This window comes from Nomascus leucogenys, chromosome 1a (assembly GCF_006542625.1).
Source record: "Nomascus leucogenys isolate Asia chromosome 1a, Asia_NLE_v1, whole genome shotgun sequence".
NCBI classification, from domain to species: domain Eukaryota; kingdom Metazoa; phylum Chordata; class Mammalia; order Primates; family Hylobatidae; genus Nomascus; species Nomascus leucogenys.
In genome coordinates, this window is record NC_044381.1 from 47,749,257 (window position 1) to 47,769,665 (window position 20,409).

At 38.0% G+C, this 20,409-nt stretch overlaps 1 protein-coding gene across 6 annotated transcripts in view; it reads right to left on the reverse strand.

Moving 5' to 3' along the window:
- NAA35 (N(alpha)-acetyltransferase 35, NatC auxiliary subunit) overlaps positions 1 to 20,409 on the reverse strand; it is a 116,300-nt gene that overhangs the window by 59,082 nt on the left and 36,809 nt on the right. For 5 of the 6 annotated variants that reach the window (XR_004029302.1, XM_030809292.1, XM_012500767.2 and 2 more), the window contains exons 7-11: positions 18,103 to 18,169; positions 17,981 to 18,024; positions 16,401 to 16,451; positions 15,694 to 15,777; positions 14,747 to 14,861 (exon numbers count right to left, since the gene is read on the reverse strand). Coding sequence is in view for 5 of the 6 variants with exons in the window: in XM_030809292.1 (XP_030665152.1) it covers positions 14,747 to 14,861; positions 15,694 to 15,777; positions 16,401 to 16,451; positions 17,981 to 18,024; positions 18,103 to 18,169 (361 nt within the window). In the remaining variant the exon portion in view is untranslated. The remainder of the gene's footprint in view (positions 1 to 14,746; positions 14,862 to 15,693; positions 15,778 to 16,400; positions 16,452 to 17,980; positions 18,025 to 18,102; positions 18,170 to 20,409) is intronic. The other variant, XM_030809289.1, reaches the window with a different exon arrangement.

The window sequence follows — 20,409 nt, forward strand, 5'->3', positions numbered from 1 at the left end:
CAAACAAAACGATCAGACAATTTGTACTCATTTATATCTGACTTCTTTGGCTCAACATAATGTTTCCAAGATTTATCCATTATATTGCATGTATCAGTATTTCATTCCATTATGATATCTCATTGTGTAGATATATCATAACTTATCCATTCACGTATCAAAAGCACCAACATATTACTGATCTATTTTGCTTTGAGGTAAACTTTTTTCTTTTGAAACAATCTCAAAAGTTCCAAGCGCAGTCAATAGTAAATCACCCTCAAGTATGTTTAGAGTGTTATTCCTACAAAGACACAGTCTTACATAATCACAATACAGCCATCAGAATTAGAAAACTAACACCGAGCAACTACTGTCACCTAATCCTCACACCTCATTCAAGTTTCACAAACTTCTTCATAACCATGTCAACTGCATTTAATTTCACTGCCTCTTATTCTCCCTCAGTCTGACACAGTTCTTCAGTCTTTCCCTGACTTCCATGACACTGACATCTTTGAAGACTAACAGACCAGTAATTCCGTATACTGCCTTCCAATGTGAATTGTCTTGTTTCCTCATGATCGGATTCATATTATGAATCTTTGGAATATTACAGAATTAATGTTATATTCTCATTGCACACTATCAGCAAAATGAGGATCTTACTACTGGTGATGTGAATTTTAATCACTTGATTAAGGTGTATCCAACAGGCCTCTTCATTGTAGTTACTCCCTTTCCTTTTGAAATTAATAAATATTTGGGGGTTGGGGGGACACTCATATAAATATTCTCATCAAACTGTCCATTTCATTTATTTACATCAGGGTAGAATAATGGCTTTATCTTTTATTCAATAAGTTATGATCTGTCAGAATTATTTACTTTGATGCTTAAGTTTTTGCTAATTTTGACCACGTGAGATCCCCTTCAAGTTGTTTTCTATATCCAACTGATATGTTCCTATTATTTTATTCATTTATTTATTTTTTTTTTTGAGATGGAGTCTTGCTCTGTTGCCCAGGCTGGAGTGCAGTGGCACAATCTCAGCTCACTGCAAGCTCCGCCTCCTGGGTTCACCCCATTCTCCTGCCTCAGCCTCCTAAGTAGCTGGGACTACAGGCGCCCGCCACCACACCCGGCTAATTTTTTGTAGTTTTAGTAGAGATGGGGTTTCACCGCGTTGGCCAGGATAGCCTTGATCTCCTGACCTCGTGATCCGCCTGCCTCGGCCTACCAAAGTGCTGGGATTACAGTGTGAGCCACCACACCTGGCCCATCCACCTCTTTTAGAAGGACACTTAGGATATTTGGGTACAGCCAGACAATCCATGATCACCCCCTCATCACAAGACCCTTAACAATCACATTTATAAAGATCCCTTTCCCAAATAAAGTAATATTTACAGGTTCTGAGAAGTAGAAATAGGACCTTGATAACTTTGGGACCATCATTCAGTCCACTACAATCTCCTGTCACTGACATGTTAGGCCACCATAACCTCCACTCCATTTGGCACTCCTCTAGAGATGCTCTCCTCACCCCATCTGAGCTCTGATATCCCACAACAGGCCACCTTTCTGCACAGAAACTTTTCATCAATGTGCTTAGGCTACAACTTCCCGCATGGGGCCACCTTTCTACTCTTCTCTTCCTGCTTAGGCTTTGACATCTCATGCCATCCTGTCCTCCTGGACAGCCTCTTCCCCCCACTTATGATCTGACACCCTATATCTGGGCAACCTTCCCCAAGGACACCCTTTTCAACATGCTTAGGCTCTGAAACCCTGCACCTGGTCACCCACATGCACAGATCCCTCATTACCTGGCTTGGGTGGTTGATAGCCCTGCACACAACCACCTCCATGAATTTACCTCAGGTTTCACCACCCTACTCTGCCAGGCTCCATTAACATGAGCTTACCCTGCCTGGACTCCCACACCCCATGCCTCTCTCTGCTCCCTGCCTTTATACTCCAAAACCCTGTACTAGGCTGCCTTCCCATAGACACACTCTCCTCATCCTACTTAGGCTCCTGACATACAGTGCCAGGTTGTTCCCACATGGTCCCCTTCTCCATCCTGCTTAGGCTCAGGCACCCCAAGCTCAGCTACACTCCTGTGGAAATACCCTTCTTCACTCACTTAAGAAGGAGTGAATCCAGTTAGGCTACCAGTTCATGGTGATGCTCTCAACGTATCTTGAACTGTTCCAAACCTCTGCTCTAGGTCTATCTCTTTGCAGATGCCCTCCCCATTCCACTACCATTCTACATGGACACTTCCTTACTCCACACAGACTTTGATGGCCCATGCTAGGCCTCATCCTGCTAAAAGGACACTCCACCTACCCATATGGTTACAACACCTTATGTCAGGCTACTCCTATCTCCCATGTGGACACCATCCTCATCCCTAAGGCAAGCTCCAAAGTCTCGCTCTAGTGCACATGCCCATTGTGCTCAGGCCCACCTCATGGCATTAGGAGTGAATTTTTTCAAGAGAAGGAAAGAAGAGCAAGAATCAGAACTTAGTTTTGTTATCACTAAATTGGAAATACATGGTTCCCTTTGTTATCTTTCATTAAGATCATTCATTCTCTGCTGTATTTTCTTTCTGATAATTGAGAAGTCTTTTATTAATTTTGTATCTACAACTTTATTAATATCTCTAAAGTTCTATTCCTTCAGAAAGGTATGTTTATCTTCTTACCGATAATAAACAATGATAATGCTAAAGACCTCCCTTTACCTTCCTTTGGCCATTGCTATGGTTTGGATGTGTTTTTGTCCCCACCAAAATTCATGTTGAAGTTTAATTGCCAGTACAACAGTGTTGGGAGATGGGGCCTAACAGGAGGTGTCTGAGTAAAGGGGGCAGATATCTCCTAAACAGATTAATGCCTTCTCACTCTCGTGAGACTGGATTAGTTCTCACAGGTACGGATTAGTTCCTATGATAGTGTATTGTTAAAAGGGAGGTTCTTTCTGTTTAGTCCCTTTCCACATGTCTGCTTAACTTCTCTGCCATGTTTTGACCCAGTGCATGGCCTCACCAGAAGCTGAGCATGTACCATGAATCTTGAACTTCCCAGGCTGCAGAACCATAAGCTAAGTAAACCTCTTTTAAAATAAATCACCCAGTCTCAGGTACTGTTACAGCAACACAAAATGAACTATGACAAGCACCAAACTTGAATAATCTTATCTCTATCGCCATTGGTTACCTCCACATGTTGAAATATACCTATCTTTATATTACAGATGATTTCTCAGCTTTAACTAGTATCTCTGGACCCCTGCATATAAAAGAAAATTAGTCTTCCCTGTTACTTCCTGACTTTGGTTAATTACTTTTATATTGTCAAGATTCTTGACACTTATGTTACATTTAGTAAAATCAATTTCCACCGTTTTAACCACAGTTCTACAATGAAACAGAATCAATGCTCAATGCCTGTCCTTCTGCCACAGCTTTTCCATTCATGTCTCAGTAGGCTGAATTTCATTCCTGATTTCAGTCTTTCTCCTCCAGGAAAAAGGTCTTTGGAAAAATATTCCAAGTTCTTGGTAGTTTAAAAATATTTCTACGAGTGTCACTCAAAGATCTTTAGAATGGGTGTAAAACTCTTAGGTCAGTTTTTTTTTTGGTTTTTTTGTTTGTTTGTTTGTTTTGACAGAGTCTCACTCTGTCACCCAGGCTGAAGTACAGTGCCACGATCTCGGCTCACCACAACCTCTGCCTCCCGGGTTCAAGCGATTCTCCTGCCTCAACCTCCCAAGCAGCTGGGATTACAGGCGCCCACTACCATGCCCAGCTAATTTTTCTATTTTTATTACAGGCAGGGTTTCACCATGTTGGTCAGGCTGGTCTCAAACTCCTGACCTCCTGATCCGCCCGCCTTGGCCTCCCAAAGTGCTGGGATTACAGGCGTGAGCCACCACGCCCAGCAGGTCACAGTTCTTTACCTGAGGACTTTGAAGATATTGTTACGCTACTTTCTGTGATGATGTTGATGTGAAGAAACATGAAGCCAATATAACAGTTGCTTTAGATCTTAATTTACTAGGCTCTATTTTACCATTAATAATTCTTTATCAATTTATCCTGGAACACATTATACTCTTTCAATGGACACTCACGGATTTAATTCCAGTTTCTCCTAGAAATGTCTAATATTTTTTCTGTTCCATTATATGGTTCACATCTTAAGGGACACCAATTATATGTATACTGAGTCTTGTTTTGCCATTACTTTCTCATCATACTTCAAATCTCCTTTGCTCACTTCTGCTTCACTTAGTTTTTTCCTCAATCCTGACCTCCACGTCCTTTTTTTTTTTTCCGAGACAGAGTTTCACTCTTCTTGCCCAGACTGGAGTGCAGTGGTGCGATCTCGGCTCACTGCAACCTCTGCCTCCCAGGTTCAAGCGATTCTCCTGACTCAGCTTCCTGAGTAGCTGGGACTACAGGCATGCACCACCACAGCTAATTTTGTATTTTTAATAGAGACGGGGATTTCCCCATGTTGGTCAGACTGGTCTCGAACTCCCGACCTCAGGTGATCTGCCTGCCTCAGCCTCCCAAAGTGCTGGGATTACAGGTATGAGCCACCACGCCCGGCCCTCCATGTCCTTTACAGCTTTTCAGCAATGTCTGGAATGCTTTTGCTATTTTCAATGAGATCTCTCAGGATTTTTCCCTTCTACTGCTTTCCTGAACTCTGCCTGGTCACTTTTACTCCCTTTCTATTATTCGTTACTTCTTCCTTTAGTCTTAATATTTTTGCTTTCTGCTCTTGTTCTATAGAGGCCATTTTTAAATATATTCTTTCAATTTTTGTACAAAAGTGTTTCTGAGCAGTGTCTTTCATCTGCTTTTTTTCTTAGAATATTTGTGTATAAATACTGTGCAGTTTCTTTTTTGATTATGATATCACTGAAGGAGTGCTTCTTGAACCAGTTTTTTGAGTGAGGTGTTAGAATAGCACTCTAGACTAGCTGGAGGCCTGATTGACTTTCCTTAAGCCACATGTGATGTGCCCGTGTGCATGTGTTTCTTTTACTGACACAAAGATTACCAGTTAACCAGACTACTAAAACATCAACAGCATCTCCTCTATCTTGCAGCAGAAACCAAGACAGTACATGTGCATGTTTTCTGGCAGAGCCCTACCTCCTTTGCCTTTCCAAGGTATTATTTCACATAGTTTAACACAGTCAGCCTGTGTAGTCCACACCTGTGATTATTCCAAGAGAATCCCTAGTTATGGAGATTCCCTAGTTATGGAGTTACGGAGAATCCCTTGTCCCTTCAAGTTATGTCAACTTCTTGTGAGAACACTGTCCTTTGCAGGTCTACTTATGTTTACACCAAGAAAATCTATCCATTCTCAATGTTCTCCCTCTCCTGGGTCCCATTCTATTTTGAATCTGGTTATAAGTGTTCCCTATTTTTTAAGACACTGGAAAGATTCTATTTCCCATATTCCTTATAGATTTTGGCTGGTTTTAGAGAGTAGAAACATCAGAGCCATCTTCACAGTACCATCCCCAAACTAGAAATCTCTAGATTAGACACACACAAGCACACGTGTGGGTATGTATGGACTCTTTTAAAAACAGAAAAAATTCTGAACTAAAAGAAAAAACATCTCAAGATCCTGGCACTAGCACATCATGGCTTAGTACTCTCTAATGGCTTGTGATTTTAAAATGAAGTCAGCTCCACCTTTGTTGCACAATACACTGCCACGGTGGGCAAGTTAAGCCGACTGGGTTGTAATAGCATAGTTTTGTCTTCAGCACCAAGGTCAGTCCTCAGGAAGTTAAAGGAGCCACATCACAGGTAATGTACCATCATATTCTATATATTTTAATCTATTTTTAATACACACAAAAATTTTAACTTTTTTCAGTCACACATGCATGTGGCTCAAGAATCAGTTGAACAGGCTTTTATTAAAACCAACAATCAATCCTCTAACCACATTCTCCACCCAACATGCCTCTCTCCCTAGAGGCAATCTCTTCCATTTCCTCTTAGTTATCTCTTGTATTTCTTTTTTGGTATTATCTACCTCAAGCTTGTCCAACTTGCAGCCCAGAACACCTTTGAATGCAGTACAACACCAGTTTGTAAACTTTATTAAAACATTATGAGATTTGTTTTGGTGATTCTTTTTTTGGCTCATCAGCTCTCATTAGCATATTTTACGTGTGATGCAAGACCAATTCTTCTTCCAGAGTGGCCCTGGGAAGCCAAAAGACTGGACACCCCGGCCAGGCGCAGTGGCTCATGCCTGTAATCCCAGCACTTTGGAAGGCCAAGGCAGGCAGATCACTTGAGGTCAGGAGTTTGAGACCAGCCTGGCCAACATGGTGAAACTCCATCTCCTCTAAAAAAAGAATACAAAAAGTTAGCCAGGCATGGTGACAGGTGCCTGTAATTCCAGCTACTCAGGAGGCTGAGGCAGGAGAATCACTTGAACCCGGGAGGCAGAGGTTGCACTGACCCGAGATCACGCCATTGCACTCCAGCCTGGGCAACAATAGTGAAACTCCGTCTCGGAAAAAAAAAAAAAAAGATTGGACACCTCTGATCTACATATTGCCAAAAAACAAGCTTAGAGTACTCCGTTTCTTTTCAGTGTTACATTATCTCTGACTTCCACCTCCATCTCTAGAAGATGTCAGAGACCTGAAAAGGAGGAAGTCAGAGATAATGTGTAAAACAAAAAACAAGTAGCACTGTAACCACATACAAATTACATGCCTGCACACACTTCTGTCCCCTCACCTACAATATCGTTAGATCGTAATTTTGGTTATAATCAATATTCAGCATTTGCACCACTATGATCAAGTAAATAAGTCAGCATTAGCACCACTATGATTTAAGTTATCCATTGCCCCAGATGTGAAAAATTTTAATTTTTCATTTGCATTCTGAAGTTTAATAATTGTCTCATAAGGCTTAATTCAACCCCAAACCATTTGTCAGTTCTCTCAATCTCTTCTGAATACATCAAACGCAACAGTGGTCTTGTATCTTCAAGACATTTTCCCTAGAGCCTTGGGGGATTTCCTCCAATCTGGACTTGTCCATACATGGTGCTCAGCTATTATCTTGTGTTTTTCTCCCTTCACCACCATCCTGGGGATTTCCTTCATTATTTTCTTATGATGGATTCTCATTTTCCCATGATGGATTCTCATTTTCCCTAAACCTCATGCTTCCCTTTCTTGATTTATTCCCATGTTTTAATGGAGCACATCTTCCAAAACTTTTGTGAGATAAATTCTGAGACTTTAAGGGCCTGAAATTATCTTTCCTCAAAATTAAACGATAGTTTGTGTCTAGAATTCAACATTAAAAACCATTTTCCCCCAAAGTCTGAAATCATTTCTCTAGTGATTTTTTTTACTCACAATTCTAATGAGATATAATTAACATACCACATAACTCACCTATTTAAAGTATACAATTCAATGGTTTTTTATACATTAACGGAGTTGTGAAGCTATCACAATCAAATTTAGAACATTTTCATCACTCCACGAAGAAACTCTATACCCATTAGCAATCACTCTCTTACCTGCCCATAATTCTTCCCCCAATCCTAGGAAACCACTAATCTACTTCGTCTCTATGGATTTGCCAACTTTGGATATTTTATATAAATGGAAATCATACAATACGTGGTCTTTTCTGATTGGATTCTTCCATTTAACACAGTGTTTTAAAGGTCCTTCGGTACTTCGTTTCTTTTTGTTGACAAATAATACACCACTACATGGATATACCATTTTATGCATCCATTCATCCATTGATGGACATTTGAGCTATTTTTCCCTTTTGGCTATTATGAATAATGCTGCCGTGAGCATTAGTGTATAACTTTTTGTTTGGATGTTTTCATTTCCCTTGGATAATTCTATGTTTAACATTTGAGACACTACCAGACTATCTCCAAGAGAGCTGTATCATTTTACATTCCAATCAGTACTGTATTAGGGCTCCAGTTTCTCCACATCCTTGCCAACACTTTTTATTATCTTTTTTATTAAAGCAATCAAGTGGGTGGACCGCAGTAACTTTTCATTTTGATTTGCATTTCCCTGAAGACTAATGTTGTTGCACATCTTTTCATGTACTTTTTGTCCATTTGCAAATCTTATTTAGAGAAATGTCTGTTCAAATCTCTTGCCCATTTTTTCATGCAAGTTTGCTTTTTTTAATCTGGGTGTAAGATTAATGCCTATGTTTTAAGAGTTCTATAGCTTTAGTTCTTACATTTAAGTCACTGATCCATTCAGTTGCAAAAGTTGACTTTTGCATAAGACCAGCAGGGGTGATGGGGAGTATCCAACTTTATTCTCCAGCATATGGATATCCAGTTGTCTTAGCATCTTTGATGAAAACACTTTTCTTTCCTCATTGAATTGTCTTGTCAAATAGCAACTGAGAACATGAGTGTTCATTTCTGGGCTCTCAATTCTATTCTATTCCACTGATCTGTATCTATCCAGAACCACACTGTCTTCACTGCTATAGCTTTGAGTAAGTTTTGCATTAGGAAATATGATCTTTGTTTTCGCTTCATTGACTTCTAATTTCCACTACTGCTGCACACGTGACACTCTGTCTTGATTCTGTGTATGTAACTTGGTTTTGCCTCTTTTCTCTTAGGATCTTCTATTTGTTGCCACTTTTCTAAAGTTTCATAATGATATGCCACCTCAATACAAGTCAATTTTCATTCTGGTTGTGGTGGGTGGCTCTTTATTGGCCCTTTCAATCTGAGCATTCATATCATCTGTCTCCAGGAAATTTTCTTAAATGTTTGTTTGTTTTAAAAAGACAGGGTCTCTCACTGTCGTCCAGGCTGGAGTGCAGTGGTACAATCATAGCTCACTGTAGCCTCAACCTCCTGGGCTCAGGCATTCCTCCCACTTCAGTCTCCCAAGTAGCTAGGACTACAAGGCACGTGCCACCACACCTGGCTAATTTTTAAACTTTTTGTAGAGATGGGGTCTTGCTATGTTGTACAGGCTGGTTTCGAATTCCTGGCCTCATGCAATCTTCCTGCCTTGGCTTCCCAAAGCACACTGGGATTACAGGCATGGGCTACCACATCCAGTGATTTTTTTTTTTTTTTTGCTTCTATTTTCTGATCTATATTTCTGGAACAACTTTTATTAGTTTATCCTTTATATGTTTTATTTACTTACCTTTATTAGATAGTAGACTTTTCTTGACTAAGCCTAGTATAATCTTTATCTTTCCTATTTTTCACCTTTTCATTTTTGGCTCTAAGATTTCTGCAACTTTGTGTTCTAAACTTCCTACTTATTTTTGTCATTTCTGCTCTTCCATTTTAAGTTCTGGGATACATGTGCACAACATGCAGGTTTGTTACATAGGTATACATGTGCCATAGTGGTTTGCTGAGCCATCAACCCATCATCTACATTAGGTATCTCTCTGAATGCTATCCCTCCCCTTGACCCTCACCCGCCGTGCTCTTCTATTTTCAATCTCAAAGAACATATTCCCCTTTTTTCCTTTCATATAGCATCCTATTTTTGTTTTACATATGTATTGATTTTTCTCATTTCTCTTAAGGTACTTTGTTTGCTTGCCTGTTTTATTCTTTCTTTCAGGCTAGAGATTTCTACCCTTAACTATATACTCAGATTTGAAACTAGAGCACACACCAAAAAAAACCATTAAGAGCACTGTGAATATAGGTCGAGCTTTCAACCAAGCCATTTTATCAGGAGAATTGCTGAAATTAGCATATTTAGATTTTGCTGTTGTTTTTCCCCACCTCTTGGACTTGTCAGATTTCCCTAAGAAGAATCTTCTAAACTCTTAAGTGGAGAGCATGTGCCTGGCTACACTGTTATGAAAGCTGTGTGGAGCGAGGAGAGGAGCAGATGGAGAAAGAAAGTAGGTCACAATAATAACTACTTAATTTTCTCATAATGTGTACCCTTCAACTGGGCCTCATATACCCTCAAGTACAGAATCCCTCTGTCCCCTTCCTCCAGAGAATAAACTTTTAGTATTGTGAGGTTCAGGAATGTCACTCAGCAAAAAGGGGGAAGAAATTTCTGCTTCTGAACAGATTATCAACCAGTTCTCATGTTTTCAGCTAAATTTCTCATATCCATTTCCAGAAGTATCTGGCAAACCAATAATGCAGCCTTCAGGAGATCCACAGTATAAATTGGGCTGCCTTTGACTTCCTCTATCAGTGGCTAAAAACACAGTTATTTGGAGATAGGTAAGTCAATGTCCTTCTGTTTTCCAGCTTCTAAAATAATTTTGTTGCTATTTTGTCCTTTCCCTGTCTTTTATCAATTATGCCTTGAAAGAAAAAAATCACTTCTTCATTGCTTCTTTGGGATTTCAGGAAGCAAATACATGTGTTCAACCCACCAAGTTTATTCAGTTATCTTTTAATTTATTTTTAAAAGATGACAAGTCCTCTTGAAACTGTGTGTTAGATTTGAAAATACACTCCTCAAGAGTATCTATCAATTTCAGGCAACATAAATTTAAATATATTATTTCCATTGGCAACTGTTAAAGAAGCTCATAATCTGAAGGGTAAACCAGACCCAATTCACAGGTAACTATGAGTGAACATGGAAAAAGAAACATATTTTGACAAATAGAACCAGGAAAGTCTCACTGGAGGAGGTGATGTGAACATCATTTTGAAGGATGAGCTAAACTTCCACAGACATATAAAAAAGAACTGCAAAATTCAAGACAGCATAAGCAAAAACAAAGAAAAACATCCGTTTCACTGGATTTTTTTGCTCCTTTCTTCCTTCAACAATATAACCCAAGGTCACATCTTTGAATCCAGTAAGTCCCAAGTAAACACATCTACTTCTACTCCCTCAACAAGCACTGAAAATGACTCCAAAATGTTTTTCTATCCATTTTCCAGGGCCAAATACTTACTTTACTAGTGCAGTGCTCCATGTAACCACATCAAAAAATCCCATTATCAGTAAGCTGCCCTCCTTATCCACCTCCAAAACCGCTTTTGCATTCTGCATCTTCATGAAGATATTACTATGCATTGAGTAAATGCACCAGCAAGTAATTCTCAGGTCAAGTTTGATTATTCCTACTTTCTCCCTTAATGCCAGTTTACAATTCATACTGAATATCTACCTTTCAATGAGAAGCTAAAATGAATGCTCAGTGATTTCAAGATTTACACATCCATCTTGTCACCAGTTGGAGTTGTAATATAATCAGAAGGCAAAATGAGTAGAGACCAAAACTAACCTATACTATTATTTTCTCATCATTCTTCTACTAGAATAGACATTAAGAAGGCATTAACTTTTTTATTATAGAATTGTATGGCTTATGATTAAGGGATAATTAGAAAGTTAAACTATGCCAGCTACAAGGTATTACACATACAAGCACAGGGTGAGTACTTGTTAAATTTAAAATTTCACTTGCATAGTCGTAAGATTACATTTTTAAAAGGTTTATTCAAGCCAATTTTACGTAAACAATTTTCCTGAAGCCTGTCAGCACACTATAAAACCAGAGTAATAGAGGAGATCATATGCACAAGCTATTTTTAACACTGGTCTGAAATATAGGAAAGTCACAAGCTGTAGCTACTAATGATCCCATGCAAATTATCATCTCAGAGTTTGATTACAGATACAGAGCAGAATAGCCCAGGAGTAGTCAGACATGGCAAAAAGAAACATCCAGATTCCAATCATCTGGAAGATTCTTGCTTTGCATCATCTTGTTGATACTTTGAAGTTATTTCTTATATAGTGGTTTTCATAAAAGTATTATTGCTGTAGATTTCAAAGCATTTTAGAGTTGTGGACATTTTATCCCTCTCTGTAAACATGTACTATTATGTTGCTATGCATAACCACCTCCTTATGTCCTATGGTACAGAATGCCACCTAGTCACTCATCCTATAAACACATTCCCTCTTTTGGAAAAAGTGAAAATGATGACAAATACATACAAAATCAGCACAACTAGTAGAAACATAAAAATTATGACAATACTGATTTCCTAACCCAAATTACCTTCTGGGTTGCTGTATTATCTTATGGAAAGAAAAATGTATGGGAAGGGGAACACAATGCCTGTCTCTAAATGGAGGGTAGGTGTGGAAAAGGAATGAGGTGTCAATCAGTAAAAACTTGCCTTTCTGGTTACAAGACTGACAATTGGGTAACACTAATTTGAAGCATATAAATTTCTCTTCATCTCTACTGGAATGGCCAAGTCGTTGAGAGGGGAAAAAAGGATATAAATATCATCTCATTTTAATGAGCTTTAAGGACAATCAAAATTGCTACACATTATCTACAATGTTAATCCATTGTAAACTTTACAACAGAGGTACACTATTCTTTTTAAGGCATATTTCATAAATAAAATCTGAGTGCCAACAACATGCCAAGCATGGCAATACACAAGTAAGAAGAGAGTGCCTGGCCTAAAAGTGCTCAAAATCTCATGGAAAGACAAATGGGTAAAAAACTAAAATACAATGTACTCAAAAAAATGTAACAGAGGCCTGTATGAATGCAGTGAGAATACAGAGGGTGTGACATTATGAAATATATATTTGGTCTTCCTTCTTGTTTTCTAACCTAACTCCTAAAATCCTTAGACTCTCCAAGTGCTGTCTTTTGATATGTGAATGACTGATAGTTTCAGGGTAGGGCAGATAACCAAAAAGACAGGCATGATTACAAGGTTGCGACTTTCAGCCCCACCCCACAACTTCCAGGGATAGGACAGAGGCTGAAGGTCCAGTTGATCACCAATGGCCAAAGGTCTAATCAATCATGCCTATGTAAGGAAACCTCTGCAAAAATTCAAGAGGACACAGTTCAGAGAGCTTCCAGATATCTGAACATGTGGAGGTTCCTAGGAGATAGTACACCCAGGGAAGGCATGGAAGCTCCGAGACCCTTACCCATACTTCACCCTATGCATTTCTTCATCTGTATCCTTCACATCCTATAGCCTCCACAATAAACCAGTAAACACAGTGTTTCCCAGAGTTCTGTGAGTCGCTCCAGCAAATTAGCTGAAACCAAGAAGAGAGTTGTGGGAATCCCAACTTAAAGCCAGTGGGTCAGAAGTTCTGGAAACCCAGACTTGGAACTGGTGTTTGGGGAGGAAGAGCAGTCTTGGGGACTGAGCCGTCAACCTGTGGGATCTGGCATTACCTCCGGGTAGATAGTAGAGGTTGGAGTTTGTGTTTTCCACACTACCACAAACACTCCTTCAATGGGAGTTTAATTAGAGGGCACCCAGCTGGTGTGTGTGGAAAAACCTACACAGTTATCACTCAAGTCTTCTGTACTGATGACTGTTGTGGTGGTGTGAGAGCACAGGAAAAATACAGACTGAAATTTTTTCCAAAACAGGAAGAATATCTAAGGCCTGTCTGGTGCTCGGAGTAGACTGTGTGTAAAAAGTAGAGGTTCCTCTTCAAAGACTTTCTTCCCCATCTAATTAGGAACAAATAGTAACTTCTCTTAGAAGCAAAATTTATTCAAAAACCTGTGCTAACATTCTTAAATATCTGCTAGCCGTAATAAATCAATGTACTTTATGTTCTTAGCTCCCAGAATTTAGCCTAAATATTTGCCCTGGCATGCTTATACTGGTCCAAGCAAGCATTAGGTCATAGCCTGTTCTTCTTCTTTATTTGAAGGAGTTTTTACTTTTCTCAGCATTCCACGAGTTCCTTCCTCCTTCCTTTGTTCTCCTCTGCCTTTGCCTCTTTTAAAAAGTTCTAAGTTGCTAGCCAACTGGGACAAATATAGAATGTGAGGTCCTGTTCCAGCCAATGGAAACCGGACACAGCAGTAGGGTGGACACGTGAGGTTATAAATGACTCTGTCTCCTTTGCTTAGTGTACTCTCGTGGCAAAACTGCTGGCGAGTGTACCCTTTCTGCAGAAAGTAAAAATGGCCTTGCTGAGGAAATTAAATTTATGTTCAAGTGCTATTTCTTTACAGCACTGGGGAACAAGCATTTCTAACATGTGTAATCGAAGTGATGATCTCTCAGACAAAAAAGAGGAGAGGTGATTAAAAAGGTGATTCACTGTTATTGAAATGGCCTTTGTAAAAATTATGAGAGAAACCTGACATAGCTGACTCCATCTTGCTTCTAACCTCACAAGCTGTTTTTGCTTATTCCTGGTGTAGGCCAAGCAACTATGGGAGAAGTTTAGTTTACAGTTTAAAATAAAGATGGTAACTGTCCCTCCCTGAAACAAATCTCCTCTCCTTGCTCACCCACTGCCCGCCAAACTATTCTTCAAAAACTCTAGTCCCTGAATTCTCGGGCAGGAAGATTTGAGAAACAGCTCTCATCCTTCCACTTGGCTGACTCATAATAATTAAACTCTTTCTCTGCTGTTCTCATTGCGCTGGCTTTTCTGGGCAGCAAGAAGAACCTGCCAGACTGTAACATCACAGCATGGACATAAGACAGGATACATATTCCAAGTCTAAATAGTAATATACAGGAAACGGCCAAGTTCTACAGTATTGTTTTTTAGTCTAGTATATATTTATAGAGAAGAGCCTAAACACTGTAAGTCTCTGGAGTAAAACATTCCAAGGTACAAGACTGACTTGAAAAAAACTTTAGTACAAGCTAAGCACTAAATATTTTGGATAGAAACGAAGAAAAGAAAGAGTAGGAGCAAACTGAACAATTACCTCCTTTTGTAGTATCATTCTGGGCCTGGATGCCATGATGCAATGAATTATGAATGGCAGAAAGAAGATCTGCTGCTTGAACCATCAATTTTTGAGCTTCTGCAACAGCACTGGTCTAGCAAATAAATCACCAAAAACATTCTTACATATTCTTTCACTGAAAGATATACATTAAATAGGAAAATCCTATAAACAATAATGAAATTAAATGCTTGCTGTAATGACATTGGTTTTCATAAACTATGCACTTAATACAGGATGTCCAGATCCTGTTAGGATAGAAAATGTTTTTTTTACTCACATCTGTAACTTGTAGGATCAATTAAAATAATAGAAAATATTTTTGGTTTACTTTATTATTTTTTTCACAATAAAAACCAAAGAAACAATCAACTAGAAAATGAAAAAATTTTCAACAATTCTACTATGTCATTCATCAAGGTAGGAAAAAAAAAAGGGAAGAAATAGAATTACAGAAGTTAAATTAATGGTAAAAATTGGATCCCTATTCACCACTTATAAATTATTCACAGATTAATCTGTAATTGACTTGAATTAGTGCAAAAATACAAAAAGGAAAAAATATTCACCAATTAGGGCTTGCTTTTGGTTCTATACAAATCCAACAGTTAATTATGTAACTGAAGGTAAGAATAGGCCTACCTAAAATTTTTACTTCCTCCTTTTCAATTCACAAAATATAACAACCTACAAGCAATTTCAGCTTCTAATGTATTATTTACAAATAAGTAAAACAAAATAAAATAAAATTCATGTGACTTCTTGAGAAAGTCATCAGTGTTACTCTGGTATAAATACACCAAATGCTGAGTTCCGTATATCTGGGATCAGGAGCACTTCAAGGGAAAAGTTTCAGAACTGCTTCACTCAGGAATTCCAGCCAAAATCACTAAAACAGATAGACATATTATATTGAATGCCCTTACCTCTTTCTTAGTAAAGGCTATAAGCACTGTCAGTAACACACGAGTAAATTTCACTCTGCTGAATACTGCTAAACATTGTTGATGCTAAAAAAACAAGAAAGGACTAAAAGTTAAAAGACGCAAAGCCCGTGAAAGGAATTTCATTTAAAATATATTAACTCCTAAATCTCAATGTTAATAACTTACTACATTACAGACACCTTCACTTATAGGCTTTTAAAAGCCTGAAAAATGAGCTGCAGAAAACAAAACAAAGCCTATCCTTTTGAAATCAGAATGTGAAGTTTCTATATCAACAGGACTGACCTTGTCCTAAGTCAAAATTTACACTATTACCTCAAAAAACTGATGTTATCTGCATTTTAAACAGGACTGATTAAAATGTGCTTTAAGCAGTCAGAAAATTTAGAATCTCAACAAAGGTTCAGCAACTTTTGATACTGTGGAGCTTTGGTGCATCATCTGTGAAAGATCATTTTTCTTCCTACCTCACAGGAATACTGAAGAGTTTTGAAATCATCTATTTGAAAGAGCTGTATTATCATTCTATCAAAATAAATACAAGGGAAATAAAATCCCTTGCAATGTCCAATTTTTAAAGAAATACCTTAAAAAGGGCTTCCATAAATTATAACGCAGTTCATAAAACTACAACATTAACAGGTAGACTTCTCTGATATTATCTACCAGAAAATAAGTTCAATTACTTCTAGTTCAACTTCTGGATCTCTTTCTTCTCCTTGTCGACTTCGAGTACTCTAAAATTTTAAAAAAGGTGAATTAAACACAAACCTGAAAAAGTATTACATTACAAATCTATAAGGAAAAACGCTAATTTTTTAAGTATACACAAGAATCTGTTTTTGGGAAAAATAGTTGGGGAAAAAAAGCTGTGTCTAGTATTTACGTTCCTCCTATTAATCCTATACACAGAAAGGTCATTTTGACATAAATTATAAAGATCATGCAAAAGAATTAAGTATTCAAACAGCAAAAGCAAAACAATGAAATAACATTTAAGCAGGAAGTATACGGCACGTGGTACATTTTCCTTTAAAAGGAGCTATTAATTGAAATTCTGATGCTCTCAAAACTAACCCTGTTAGAAAAAAACTGTAACCTTCACAAAAATCACATCATGAAAAAATAAAGTTCAATGGTCAGTACCGATCCGTTTTACACTAAAATAAAAAATATCTTAATACAAATGTTATAGGGGACAATTTTATTTGACCAAATACCAGGGTGGTACTACAGGAAGATCTACTAGATGATGTGGGTTCTAGCCCTAAAGCTGCCATTTACATGCCCTTTAGTAAAGCTAAGACACAGGTTATTTAACTCCTTTGATCTGTATTTTCCTCATCTAAAAGTGGAGCACTGTGTGCGTCTAACTGCCCAATTCACTGAATTGTAAAAATCAAAAAAAGAGAATATGAAGTTTGACAACCATACTGTTATACTAGTGTTAAAAAAAATGTAGAAATATAACTTTTCCCCCATCTCTATGAAAAGCAGCAAATCATCAAGGTCATCTAGAAGGTTTTCACCAGACTTGGGATATCACCATTTACTGAGCTCACCTACTGTGTTCCAGACACTGTACCAGCTATTAAAGATACAAAGGTGAACAAGATAGTCCTTACCTTTGAGGAACTCAAAACAGTAGTGGGAGAAAAATACTATTTTTAAAATACCATAGTAAAAATCTAAAACACTGGCAAAAAGTTGAAAGAATAGAGTGGGTTAAATTTTAATATACTCATCTCTCTGTATCCATGGGTTGGATTCAACCAACCACTGACTGAAAGTATTCAGAAAAAAATTTTTAAGTAACATTAAAAAATTCAAATTTTAAAAGTACAGTACAACTATTTACATAGCATTTACATCATATTAAATATTGTAAATAATCCAGTGATGATTTAAAGCATACAGAAGGATGTGAACAGGTTATATGCAAATATCACACCATTTTATATAAGAGACTTGAGCATCCTTGAGTTTTGGTATCCACAGGCATCCTGGAACCAATACCCTGAGAATACTGAGGGATGGCTGTAGTTGAAAATGACATTAATTTGTGCTCGCTTCAGCAGCACATATACTAAAATTGGAAAATGACATTAATTTATCAGAAACTCCTCTAGCAGTGTTCAAATTCATTACAAAAAAAATACAAAGCACATACAGGAGAAAGGTGGTTCTACACATTTGTAATTAGGTAAAGTTAAACTGACATTTAGAGGTGTACCAAAACCCCACACCAAAGAGAAAACATATATACCTTTACTCTTCTTTGCATGTCATCCTCCACATCTTTTAGCATGCCTAGAAAAAGAAACAATAAGTTTTAAAAGGAAACATGAAAATGTAAAACTTGTGAATTATCTTTAAAAATAATTTTACCTGTAACTCGAAGATCTGTCACACTGTTAGCCATTTTAAATCCATAAGTCATTGACTGAAAATCTTCCTATACAAAAAGGAAATAATCAGGCTTATGAATAGCAAAAAACCTTAAATGGCAGCAAAATATAAAACTTTTCTTTATATTTCTCTTACAAAATCACTATTTAATAAACAAACAGAAATGGGAGGTCATCCTGCTTGTCTAAATATTGCTAGGATACACCCAAGCTTTTCCTGAAGGGATACACTTAAAACACCATATTCAAATGTTGTCTCTGTCCTTACTTTCAATTGCTTGTCCTTAGGCAATTTAATACGTTCACTTGCCATATAAGGGCAATGCTTACAAAAATATCGCACAGTAATAATTCTCACAAAGTAGTCTCACATTCACAGGTGAACAGTAACTATATAATAATTACTGTTTAATGACCGTGCTGCAAGATTTAGATAAGACTACTTAAACAATTATTAAGTGACTGCTTGGCACAGTTAAGATTTCTCAAACAGAATTATTCAAAGTGAGAGTAAAACCATGTTCCACTATAGTCCATTGGAAGGAAAAAAACTGAGTCATTCAGACATAGGACCCCCATTCCCCAAATCATTTTTTAAATGATTTCATTGCTGAGTCATTAACAAATTAAGTGATTTGCTGGACTTTCTTTGAAGAAAATACATTTACTGTCATCTGGCTGATTTGATTAACAAGTCATAAGCCCCATTAAAAGAGTGTTTCTGCCTACTACAATTCCTATAAAAACATAGCTAGGGCTGGGGGTGGTGGCTTGTGCCTATAATCCCAGCACTTTGGGAGGCTGAGGCGGGCGGATTACCTGAGGTCAGTTCCAGACCAGCCTGGCCAACATAGTGAAACCCCTTCTTTACTAAAAATACAAAAAAAATTTGCCAGGCATGGTGGCATATACCTGTAATCCCAGCTATTTGGGAGGCTGAGGCAGGAGAATCACTTGAACCCAGGAAGTGGAGGCTGCAGTGAGCAGAGATCGAGCCACTGCAATCCAGCCTGGGCGACAAAGCAAGACTCCGCCTCAAAAAAAAAATGTAGATAGAATCCTAAAATAACAGAATAATAGTTTCAAAAGGGGATGGAGCTACAGCACAATTTCTGGATTCTTAAAAAAAAAAAAAAAAAACAGCATCAAATTCAAGTGAGGTACTATATCCCACAGACAGTAAGAAAATAAACCCAATGTCCTTGGTCTCAAAGAACTCAGGTGTATTTTATGACTTACATGATCAAGTCGTTAAAAAGAAAAAAACACTCATTTTATTACAGAGCTATATAAGCTTATCCTCTTTTATAGTCTGTCTCTACTTGGACATCAAACAGGATTCTCAAATTTTATGTCTCCAAAAAGGAGCTTGATGCCTACTTTCCTAGCGTTTACCATACCACTAAATTGCACTATCTATCTATCTATCTATCTAGAGTTGCTCAGGCTGAAAACCTGGCCTCTACTCCTCTCGTTTTTCTACATCCTGTATCAAATCCACCAGAAAACAATGTAGGCTCTACCTTCAGAATCTAGTCTAATTACTTCTCACCCTTTCACAGCTCTCTCTAGTTTAAGTCACCACTATTGCCCACTCTTGTAACCACCTCCAGACAACTCCCCCACCTACCACACTAGTCCCTGCTATAATTTATACACCACCAGAAGGCAGAAGGATTGTTTGAAAGTAAGTCAGATCATGTCATTTCCTATGCAAAACCTTTCAATAGGTTTTTCTACCTCATAGCAAAATCCCAAAGCCCACCATGGCCTCTATGGCCCTACATCACATGGCCCAGTCACCCTCGCCAACCTTTTCCTACCACTTCACATTCACTGCACTGCAGTCTGACAGGTCTTTCTTGTCAGTCAAACACACCAAACACATTCTCCTCTCACGGCTCCCACACCAAAATGATTTTCTTCAAAATATTTACAAGGCTTCATCCCTTATATTCCAGCCTCTGTTCTAATGTCAATTCCTCAAATAGAGGTTTTCCCCGTGCATTCTAAGACAGCACCATCCACCATTTTATATCCCCTTAGCCTGCTTTACTTTTCTTCATGGCACTTAATCACCACCTGACATTATGTATGTATTTAATTACATATACACTGACTATCTGTCCCAAGAAAGGTATAATCCACAAGATCACGGCTTTATTTACCACTTTACCTCCAGGACTTAGAATAGTGCTAAACAGACTTCTATTCAATAAATATGTGTTCAACAAATGACTTATTCCAGGGCAGGGGTCATGAACTCAAAAGGCAGGTCATCTTCCTA